Source organism: Heliangelus exortis, chromosome 6 (genome assembly GCF_036169615.1).
Source record: "Heliangelus exortis chromosome 6, bHelExo1.hap1, whole genome shotgun sequence".
Taxonomy (NCBI): domain Eukaryota; kingdom Metazoa; phylum Chordata; class Aves; order Apodiformes; family Trochilidae; genus Heliangelus; species Heliangelus exortis.
In genome coordinates, this window is record NC_092427.1 from 19,371,308 (window position 1) to 19,383,325 (window position 12,018).

At 35.6% G+C, this 12,018-nt stretch overlaps 1 protein-coding gene across 5 annotated transcripts in view; it reads left to right on the forward strand.

Annotated features, from left to right (window-relative positions):
* Nucleotides 1-12,018, forward strand: part of PARD3B (par-3 family cell polarity regulator beta) — a 375,207-nt gene that overhangs the window by 194,198 nt on the left and 168,991 nt on the right. For 3 of the 5 annotated variants that reach the window (XM_071747007.1, XM_071747008.1, XM_071747012.1), the window contains exons 14-15: nt 920-1,019; nt 4,517-4,629. The exons of the other annotated variants lie outside the window; for them this stretch is intronic. In XM_071747007.1, the coding sequence (XP_071603108.1) occupies nt 920-1,019; nt 4,517-4,629 (213 nt within the window). The remainder of the gene's footprint in view (nt 1-919; nt 1,020-4,516; nt 4,630-12,018) is intronic. 5 annotated transcript variants of the gene reach the window in all.

A 12,018-nucleotide genomic window follows, 5' to 3' on the forward strand; every position in this document is an offset into this window, starting at 1 on the left:
TTCTCACAAGTTAGGCTAATACTTTCACTCAAGATTGTGCAAATATCTAGTGCCTTTCAGTACAACGCAACAGGTCACATGGAGGTGTGGTGTGGCAATATTGTGTAATTTCTTATCTGCCATTGAAACTCAAGAATTATTCCATGTCCATGTTTCCTGTTAAGTTTTGGAGGGGTGAAGATATCCTACATTGAAAAATATAGGGACACTGTATAAGATTAGACCTTTTGATTGAGTGGTAGATTTGCAGCACATTAATGAACTGGCCTAAAGCAGTCACACTGAATACTACAGGTATATGAGTATTACTGCTTAGAATACTTTGTGTGGTTTGATTGAGTAGTTAATTTTTTTTTTTCCTTTGGCCCTAAGTAATTTTCTGGTGTGAGCTGAATGCCTTCTGTAAAGGTTAAAAATGGAATCACCATAATCATAGGAAATGAAGACCGTAATTCAGAAAAGCCTCTTTCTTTTCTTGTCATAATATACCAGAAGTTTCTTCTGAACTCTTTGCTGAGAATGTGGTTCTCTTCTGTACTTGAAAGATGGTAAATGCTCCAAATCAAAGGGAATGAAACTATGAATAAGTGAGAATGTGACTTTGTAGAAGTGAAAAACCACTCAAATGGACTAAAGCAATTTGTGCCATGTGTTCAACTTCACTATAAGCATGTTTTCCCTATATTTATCTTTAATTATACATCTTGAAATCTGACAAGCATCTCTTCAGGAAATCCCAAGGTGTATATTTTCTATTTGGTGTGATTTTTATTCTAGTTTAGTTTGTTTAGGGATTTGAATAATCTGTGACTCACTTCAGGACTGCTTGAGGCCTTCCAGTACAGTAAATAATCAATGAACTGTTGTAATGTACTTGTTTCTGAGGCTTATTTTAACTTCTTTAAAAATTTTATTTCAGAATTTCCAGTGTCTGATCATGGCAATGGTGAAAATGAAACCCCTCCACCTCTCCCACGACATCCCAGTGAGGATTTGCTGAATGAGGATTATAATCATAGGTTGGACTTTGGCTCTTCTTAATAGTTACAGCCTTAATTTCTCATAAGTGGTTGTGGCAGTAGTTCTAATTGATCTTAGACTCACTTTTTATTTGGTAAAAACTTGTACCACCATTCTTACAGTCACCTGAATGGTCCTTTAATATAAGCTGGGAATGGTGGTTTAGCTTTTTAGTGCATTTTTAATTTGTGTTGTCATATATGGAACACAGTACCCTGCATCTGTTCATTAAAATTAAAAAAAATCAATACCAAAAAAAACCCCAAAAACCAAAACATAATCCCACTTGAAAAAAAAAGGGTATTTAAAACCATACCAATGAATGCTTTGTGTAGATGCAGTATCTGAAGTCTCTTAAAATTTTAAAAGTCTTTGCTGAATTCAGTTTGTAGGAAACTGAATCTCCATATACAGCACGTCAGCTAAAGGCATTCCTCAGGATTCAAAATGAAGCTTCAGGAAATCTGAACATTGAAATGTGTAGGGGGAAAAAATTAACAGATACTTTACCAGTTGTAAATGCATTGGTAAGATTTTTCAGACATTTTAAGAATACCTATTGTAAAGGCTCGTGTGCTTAGAGGCAGCTGTAGGTTTTAATTTCCTTAGTCAATGCAGAAGTTTGGAAGTGCAGAAAAAAATGTAAATGTGTTGAAGCTCATGGTGGCATATATTTTGTCCCAAGTAGCACAGGATTCAGTTTAAAGCATCATTTCAACTTATACTTCTAATGCTGAAAATTTGTCACGGTTTAATACGGGGCCAGCAATTAACTGAATGACAAATGCTCTTGATTAATCCCCTCCCTGATAAAGAAAGGAGAGAGAATAAGGGAGAGAGACTTATGGGTTGGAAACTAAACTACACAGCTTTAATGAAACAGTAATTATAAAAAAGAAAAAATATTGAAGAAAAAAAACCCCAGAACCAAATATACACAAAACCAATACCACATTCCTCCCCCCTTCCCTCCAGTCACACTCACATCGCAACTGAGGCTGCAGGGCAGCCCTGGGAAAGTCCCAGGCTGGACTCCTGGAGTCAGCAGCAGCTGGGATCTGGAGGCAGGAACACGCAGAGTCAGGATCTCAGGGATCAGGACCACAGGCAGATGAAAGGATGGAATCCTCCCACGATGCCAGCCATAGATGAAGGACCAGAATAAGGAAGGGACTTGACCCTGATGACCCCTCAAATTAATACTGAGTACGACATGTATGGGATGGAATACTCCATTTGGTCAGTTTTGGTCTTGTCTTTTCCTCCCTAAAGGAAGGTTGGAGACTCCCTTTCTCTTTCTGGAGCATAAGATGTTTCTCAGAACAGAGCAGTGTCCTTGGTTCTCCACACCATCCCCTAGCAGTTAACTATAAACATCAAGTGTTACCAACCCTAGAAGCTGACTCTGACCGAGGAACTTGGTGTTAATTTCAGCAATTGCAGCTACTTAGAAGAGACTTAGCTCAATGCAAAATTACAGGACAGAAAATTAGTTTTGTCCTGGCCCAAATCAGGACAAAATTCAGTGTTGAACACTGTTTACTCATTTTGTGTCATTTCACAGTTTTGACAGTCATGAAACTATTTCCTGCAATGATGCAGGAAAATATAAATTTCAACTAAAACATTAGCCTTATTTCTGTCTTTGTGAGCATGACTGATTAAAAACTACCCTTTAGATGATTGATAGCCCATATTACCAAAGAGTATATATATATTATTATGGATACCTTGAATGCAACAAGGCTGATGAAAGGTGTAGAGGGAAAATCTTATGAGAAGAGGCTGAGGAAGCTGGGCTTGTTTAGTCTGAAGAAGGGGAGACTTTGGGGGAAATTTTATCACCCTAAGTACCTGAGTGGGAGCTGTAGTCAGGTGTGTGTTGGGTCTTCTCCCAGTCAGCAAGTGACAGGGTGAGTGAGCATGGCCTGAAGCTGTGCCAGGGGAGGTTTAGGTTGGATATCAGAGAGCACTTCCTCATGGAGAGGGTGAACAGGAACTGGAATGGACTGCCCAGGGAAGTGGTGGAGTCACCATCCCTGGAGGTGTTTAAGGGAAGGCTGGAGGTGCCATGCAGTGCCATGGTCCAGCTGATGTGGTGGTGTTAGTTAGGTCCTAGACTGGACTTGATCTGAGGTCCTTTCCATCCTCAGTGATTCTGTGATTTTCTTTTTACTGACATAAAGTCATTTCACCAGAGTAATTAATAATTTTTGATCTCCCAGACATATGTGCATGGCATGGTAAGCAAACAAAAGTCTACACAGACTAAGGGAACTCTGCATTAAATTCCCAACTGTAGTTGTTTGCTAGACTCTGTTCCTGATTTTTCAACAAGCTAGGATCAACACCATGCTATTGAATTATAATGATGTATTAAAATCATAATGAATTTACAGGCCTTTTCTCCTCTCTTGACTGTATTTCCAGTGTTGTATTGGTTTTACATTAAATTCTTTTGACACTGAATTGCTAAATCAAATTTTGCTAATTTCGCTGGAATTATATTTGAGAAAAAACTGGGGAAAGAGTTTTAACTCTATAAAACTAAGCCTTTTAATTGCACATTTGGGAAATAAATATATTTTTTTAAGCTATGTTTCTGTTTGAGTATTCCAAAAACTAGTTTCCAATTGAAAAGAGATGTGGATAACTTCAAATGCATTGCAGTGAGGTGTTTTGACTCCTCATAAGTAAAAGTTACCTTGAATTTCACTTAGGTGGAATTTTGAAATGTTTAGATATTTGACTGAACTGAAGTAAACTAATTTTAAAACAAATAAAAGCACAAAGACACAGAAAAAAACCAACCCAGACCAAACAAAGAAAAAAAAAGCAACAAAAAAAAACAAAAAAAAAAAACAAACAAACAAACAAAAAAACAAAAAAACAAAAACAAAAAAACAAAACAAAAAAAAAAAAAAACAAAAAAACCCAAAAAAAAAACAACACAGAAAAAGCAAGCAAGCAAACAAACAAAAAAACCCCACCTTGATACCTTGGAATTTTTCAGAATGTTATGGCATCCTCCATGAAACCTCCAGGTTCCAGCCTCTGCAGCAATGGGACAAGGCTGTAAAATAGCTCTATATTGGAGGACAAAGTGGAATTGAGCTAGGAGCATTGACAGTATTTTTTTCCAGCTTTCTGTAGCATGTTACTTGGAAATGCAGTGGTTTAATAGAACTAGCAAATGAAAAAAAAACAAAACAAAACACCTCAGCAGGTATAAGTATGTTCCTCTTCTGCTAAATAAAATATGAATTGTGTAAAAGTGGTTATCACTAAGCACTTACATTTGCATCCATGATGAAAAACAGGTGGCTGGGGGTATTAAGTCTCACAAAAGAAAATTAAGGTTCTGTAACTGATTTTAAAATGCACGGTTGCAAGCAACTGGAGGATAAATGTATATTGTGCATGCTTTAATTATTTCACTTGTGTTTTTAAATGACACCTAAATATTTTATGTCTTTTTTTTTCCCCCCCTGTGTAGCCACATCATAAATTCAGCACTGTATTTATCAGATCAGCACATCAACTTCGGATCTTTGACATCAGCCAATTCTGAATCAATTAATCTGAAAGCCTCAAAAAGCATGGACCTGGGTAAGAAGGGGTGGGTTGAAAAACGGGTCAGGATTTTAGCCTCAGCCCATCTGCACCATCTCTGTTTCTGGCTTTTGTTTATTAAGCACAAGCATCAGGGAGTAAGTTCTGCAGAGGAGCTGCAGTGATAGGAACAATGGTCTTCCTCCTGTAGTATCTATTTCCAAGCACCATTTTTATTGAAGTTGAAAAAAGGTTTGTTTTTTTTTTCTTTAGAGGCCATTCTCTCCATTGTATTGAATTATTAGCTGAGGTAAAGAGGAAGCTTTTTTAAAAACGAGAAAAAAAGAATTGCTGTACAAGCTTTTTATTTCTAAAAAATAAAACAAAACAGCAATAACAAAAGTAATTTTCTTATAGAATATAAATGACTGCAAAACTACACTGGACAAAGACTAACTTTCCTAAGACAAATTGTATGTTTCTTGGACAGTGTCAAACACAGGCAATCAAAGTGTTGCAGGAGATCTCTAAAAATACTAGAAGAGTGGCAAGGTCATGGTTTTCTACCCACCAGTGTTGTGCAGAAAATCTTGCAGGGTGCATGAAGAAGAAAGTAAATGGTTCTTTGAGTACTGGGAAAACATTTGTGGGTGGAAGATTGAAGGGTTATTTCAGCTGAAAACCAAATAATGTTTTAATGAGTGTTCAAGAAAAAAATTGCTAAGTTATTAAGCTTAAAAAAAAACCAAGCAAGCTTTACTTTTTCCTTTTAATTCTTCTTAGTGGCACACATTCTTTATCTGTTTTGGGTTTGGTTTTGTTTTTTTTTTCAAATTCATGTACTAGTAGAATAATTTTGAGACCTATCATTAGTCATAAATATGAGTGTTCTGTTGTATCCAAGGATGTACACCAGTAATAGAAAGCAGTTAATTAGCTTCATAGTTTCAAGGTAGCTTTTTGGTGGCAGTGATTTTTTTTTTTTTTTTTTTCCTAAAATGCTCTAGATTGGTCTTAGCTTTTGTGCTGTTGATTTCTGTTTTTGGCTTAGTGCAATATTTTAATATTAACATAATGTGTGTACTCTTAGTGAAGTGTAAGGAGTCAATAATTAATGCGTAAGAATGGATAAGAATCCATCTAGGAGGGTTCTTAAGGCAGAATTTTAAAGCTACTACATGACCAGACCAAAAATTTGTCCTTTTGCAATTTTCTTCCACCATTTTGATGAAGGCTAATGCATTAGATTTTTTTTTATAAGAATGAAAATACTCTTCAACAAAGGAATGAATTTATAGGCTCTAGTCCAAATGTATATTATTTGTAGTCTGCTAGAAGAAATACTGTTCAGCCTTACTGAGATTTCTTTCAGAAAAGTTTACTTACTGCTGTCACAGAAGTCACTAGAAAGAATGCTCACAAGCAACAATATAAAATTTTGCCAGTTCCTTCAAAAAAAAGTCTAACATGATGAGGAGAAAGATGACTGAATTTGAGTCCAGGAGGAAAGCTCTGAGACCTCACAAAAAGCGAATGCAATTTCTTTTCTCTTAAACCAAGTTGTCTCTGAATCAGGTCTGGGAAGACATAACCAGCCTTTCAGTTTACAAGGTCCAGAAATCACCTGGGTGTCTCTAGATCAGAATAACATAATAAGCTCAGTAGACAACAGAGTTGGTGTAATACAGGGTACAAATGTGAAATCTGTACTACTGTTCACTTGTGAAACATTCTACTTTACCTTGAAATATGTGTAATGCACCTATTGTTGAATTGCATGATTGCAGAGGTATGGATTACATAATGGCATTACCATCAAAGACAGATAACAGAAATTTTTTAACATGAGAAAGCCTAGAATCCAGATACTGCTGCGGATTGTAAACCATATGAGTAAACAGGAAATTAAATTAGAGAGTTAAATAAATAGTATAGTTAGGGTCCTTCTAGCTTTGATGAGGGTTGATGGATACACAAGAAGAAGCAAATCTGTTAAGTAAAGGCTAGTCTATAATTACATAATTTCACAGTGGAAACCCATTTAACATTGATGTTTATCTTTTCAGTTTTATATCATTTAGGCTCAGAAACCCTTGAGTGCTTAATCTGTTTTCCAGTCATATCTCTATACAAAACAATAATAATTACATTTTAAATTAATGTCCTCAGTGAATAATATCAGGAAATAATGATTGGTGATGAAAAAGTGTTCACTGCTCCTAACATCTTGCATCCATTTATCATTGTTCCTCTCCAGAGCAGGTCTTGAAACAGAAGGAATTAGGCTCATGCTGCAAAATCTCTTAAGTTACTTGCCAGTGGGGCAGATATGGTGTAGTCTGTAGTTTCCTGGTGCATTTCTTTACTGCTGATTAAGCAGCTGGACAGGAAGAGAGGACATGAACCACTGCCACCTGGTTGTTTGTGCTGTCAGACATGTGCCATGAGTCATGTGAACTGACACACATCATAACTGCTAAATTCATGGATAGCACGAGTCCAAAAATAGCATTGTGTGGAGTTGGGGTATTTGAAGACCTCAAGTTATTTGCAGATGAGTTAGGCTTTGCTTTCTACTATTAAAATAAAATAAAATCGGTGGCACATCTGAGATACTGAATTACTGTTGTAGAAATTTGAAAAAAATACAGAAGGCAAGTATAGTGGTATTATAATAATTTCTTTGTTTTTGTAGGAATGAGCAGAACAGAATTGCCTCTTGTACAGATGTGCTTGTGCAAATCATATGGGGGCAGGGTGACTGGTTCCCTGCTTTAGCACCTGCTTTAGCAGCAGGTCAAATGTTTCTCAAAATTTGATTCATTCACAATAATAGCTTACAGACAACTTCCATATCCATAAGTCCTAATGTTCTTCCCTGCTCCCTTGTGGAGATAATGACAGCAGCACTTTCTGGATCACTGGTAGAGTTCATGTCCTGTGTCTTCTGATACATCTTTTCTTTGCCTTGTCCACTTGCATTGTGAACTGGTAGTGACAGAAGAGCACAGACACCCTTTCTACTGATCCTGGCACCTGGTGCATCCACTCAGTTGTGTAAATTTTTTTGTTATGGATGATGGTATTTGAATATGCTGGTATTGATGGTATTTGAATATGAAAGGTTCTCTTTAAACTGTGATAATAAGAATTTGTGTAGGGCCAACTGAAGTTTGACTTAGAGGGTGTGCTTGTACTGACTCAATTTATAGTGTATGCCAAGCTTGGGCTTGTGCTTGTAGTATAGATAAAAATAAGCAAAATTAAATAAGCAAAACAAATTCAGAAATGCTAGAAATATGTCATGTTGTTCCTTCCCATGTAAGTGGTGCACTTTTTTTGAAACTTAATGGCAGATAGAAAATGAAGAAGAAATGATCGATTTCTCTACTAGTAATTGGAAGGATAATTTTCCCTTCTCTTTAATACCTTCTACATGCAGACATTTCCTCATACATTACCACATTTGTCTAGAGAAGAATTTCTATCTAATAATAAATCAGAATTCATTTTCAGTAGTGGTTTTTTCTCTTTCAGCTGTATTAAAAAGGTAATTTTGAGGCGTATGAATAGCAACACACTTTTTTTTTTTTTTTTTAAAGTTGTATTGGAAGGTGAAAATCAGTGTGCTCACAGAAAAGAAAATAAGCTGTTTTATAATTTATTTCCAACATGCTTATTATCCATAAGTCTTTGTGCACAGGAGTAATTTAGGCTGTGCATGAATGTACTATAAAAGCTGTAGCCATGGGAATTGTATTTAAGCACATTGAAGTATGGCTTGTTTTAACCTGAAGCAACATGGAATTGAATCATGGGTATTTAGCAATGTTGCTGTGTATCAATTCGGGCAAAGTAATGTGTGGATTTATATTTGAGGATGTTGGTATAAGCTTTACAGCCTGAAGAAATGGAAACTTTCTTTATTTTAAATTTGAGTGAAATGTTATTTGTTAAAACATCGTTAGACGTACTCAGTCCCATAACCTTGGGGCATATTCATTAAAGATGCTGAACAATTTATTTATGTATTTAGGAATAATTAGCAAGTGAATATGCAAGATGTAAAGTATAGACTATTCTGCAAGGAAACCACTATTTGACTGAATGCCTATTTCTTTGCTAGCCAAAGGATGTATTCAATTACTGCTCATGCTTTTAAAACACTTCTAAACAAAAAGAAACCAGTGTTTCACATCAAGGTGCTACTAGCTATCAGCTACTTTGTGGTTTGCTCTGAGCCAGATTATTATTATTATTATTATGAGTGTAATTTTGGTTATTGAAATAAATATCTCAAAATGTAACCCAATGAGGATCGGATAGAGCTAATGAAGAGTACTCTTCAATTTAAACAATGCTTTGATTGAGACACAATCAAAAGAATACATTTTATGAGAGTTATGGTATGGGTCTAAAAGTTGTTCGATATTTTAAAATCTTTTTTTGTTCATATTGTATATATGGGGTGAATTTGTGCATTTTTTTTTGGTTCCTTTGGGTTGAAACCAACTTTAGAAGTACTTCTAGGAGCCAGTTAAGTAATTAAGTTCATTAGAAAATGAAAGAGGAAATGGAGAAAAAGATGGCTCAGAGTTTTAAGAGTTTTCAATGTTACTGACTTATAAAGGTAATTTAACTATTAATTTCTTCAAGAGAAAGACTTTTCAAAAGCAGAAATGTCATGAGGTTAAGAGAAACGATATTGCTTATGGCTGTGATGGTCTTTAGGGTCAAGGGACAAGAGTGATTTAAAATTATTCTAGCTCATGTAATGAGTAACTTTCTAGAAATGTCAGATTAGATGCATATTTTCTGAGACCACTCTGCAGAATTAAATTTTTAGAAATTAACACAATGTAGTTTTCTAAGTTTAAATGCCTTTCGAATTTCTATTTGTAAGATCAGTAAGTAGGGAATGAAATAAAATCATTTATTAAGTGTGACATTGCCTATTGAAATGACACTGAAATAAGGTTTATTCTGGATGAAAAGAGGCTTTTAATGAGATCAGCTCTGTTACTCAATTTTACACCAAATTTGCATTCGTGCAACTGAGGCAAGGGTGAGCTGTGGTATAAAGGCAGAAGTGAGCAGGAGGGAATATCAACTTTTTTTACTGCTTTGTAAAAATCTTCTAAAATTCAAGGAAGTTTGCTGTGGAGCAGACTGGGAGTGTTGTATGAGCTGTAATGGTGATAAAACTGAGAAAATGGTGACACTTTTACTGCTTTAATATAAGTTTGAAGTTATTTGATCTGCTAATGCATTTAGATTAATAAAGTGAGGGGAAAAATAGCAATTAAGTTATTGTATAGCTACTCTGAATAAGAAAGCATGTATGATAATGAAGTACCATGTAAGAACACTTTGTCTTAAATCTCTGGCAATGTTTTCAACCAGTGAATGACAGATTAGATTAGAAATTTGTGGTTTAACCCTAGGAGTTTTGAAGAATTGTTAATGACACATGAGAGCTGTGCAGCAGGGGAGTTGGATCAGTTGTAGCTGGAACAGATGTGGGAAAGTATTAGGGAAGACAACCAAAGTGGAAAAGAACCCATGATGACCTCAATTAGCAGTGTAACCTTCAAGAATGAGTTAGTTGTTGTGCCACTAGGAGATAGTGAAGAAATTTATATCACACTGGCTGTGAAATTGTAAAACAATTTTATTTTCTGCCAAGAGGAAGCCTTCCATTTAAAGGTAAATGTGTCCAGTGAACAGCATTAACTGTACTTTTGGTTCTTCAACAAATAGTAGTGATAGTGAATGCAAGCTTATGCATTTTCATTCCCATGCACTGACACAGATATATCCCTTGGGGACCTTCTCTGAATACAATTGAATTGAAGTATTAAATCCATTCTAACAAAATTGTTCTGAAAAATCTAATTAGGGAAAACCTTGTACAAGTGAGAAATAGAATCCAGAATCTTGGTTGTGATTTGTTCCTGTTTTGAGTATGCTGAACAGGACATCACCAATGTGCTAGATGCCATTTTGGAAAAGGTTTATCTTTTTTAACTATTAAGTATAATCTACCCCTTCTTATTATGCATATTTTATTGTTTCTGTAGTGTGAAATATAATGTCTCTGGTCTTAGTATGCAGTGCTGTACCACAGGGCAAACCTGGAATGGCCAGCAGCATTTTCTAAGTGGTGGTTGCGAGCCAATGTTTAACATCATTTCTCTGAGTGATTTATGCCACTCCTAGATGGGGAAAAGCTTCACCAGGAAAATAAAAATGGCAGGAGAATTATGTCATGAGCACTATCAGTGACTAAAATTAATTGATGGTGCAGTGCCTTCATCATGATGAAAGGGCTGGTTAAAGATGCAGTCCTTCAGAAAAAAAACAGTGACTAATCTGTAGCTTTGCTTTATCTTCATGGGTTTTTACTGTAGAAAGAGATTAATTCTATAAAGCGCGGAAGCACTATTTGCATATGTGGTTTGTTTTAAGCTCTTGTTAGGTAATGGATGTATAATAAGAAATTTTATATTTCACTTCCTGTAGACTAAGGAAGGTATCAGGAAAATGGTTTTCTAGGAAATACTTGATTTTTCGGTCTCTTATTTTTAATTTCATTAATTGTAATTTTAATTCTTGGTTGCTTTTCTGCGTGCAGTACTGCAGCTTATCTTCCAAACTGCATGTCAGTTTGTCCAGCAGAAATACAAATAAATTTTCATGTGTTTAGAAGATCTTAAGTAGCTCTCACCCTTTATCTTGAGAATAGTAGTAACTCCTTGTTTGGGGGGGGAAAAAAAAAAAAAAGGATATTGGTAAATGACACTGGGAAGCAGCATTGATCTGTGCCTCTCTAAATCCTAGATGGGAAGTAGTTTACTGACCTTTAGGTGGGCCTGGACTGTATTTTGATGCAAACTTTGAGGTAATGCAGGAAGCTCACTATGTACTAAACCATTGAAAATTACACAATTCAAATAAAATGCTGCCTTGGTTATCTTGAGTATGGCACAGAAATGGCAATGAAAAGATTATGTGTAAGGGCATTGTTGGGTGCTTTTACTGTTGCTGAACATTGCTACTTATTTTCTGAAAGTAAAATAGCACTCCAGAATGTTACCATAGGAGATCCCAATACATCTGATTATTCATGGCACTGGGCATAGAGAGCTGGATTTTTTACTGTTTATTGTAGTTGCTGCTTAGGGTTGTTGGGTTCGAGGCTTTTTTGTGTGTTTGGTTTTTTTTAAAGTAGGGTTTTTTTTTGTTGTCAGCTGGTAAGATTTGTTTGGTTTAGTAGTATTACATCTTCCATCATCTCTAGTTTTTTAAGTCCCCTGGATGTCTGTGCTTTTCTCAAATAGCTGTAGAACTTCTGTCACTTTTATTCAGCAGACTTTGAGTTCTACCAATGAATACCTATCTTCAGTGGTGAAAATCTGATTCCTAAGTTACAGAAGTTAGTTTAAA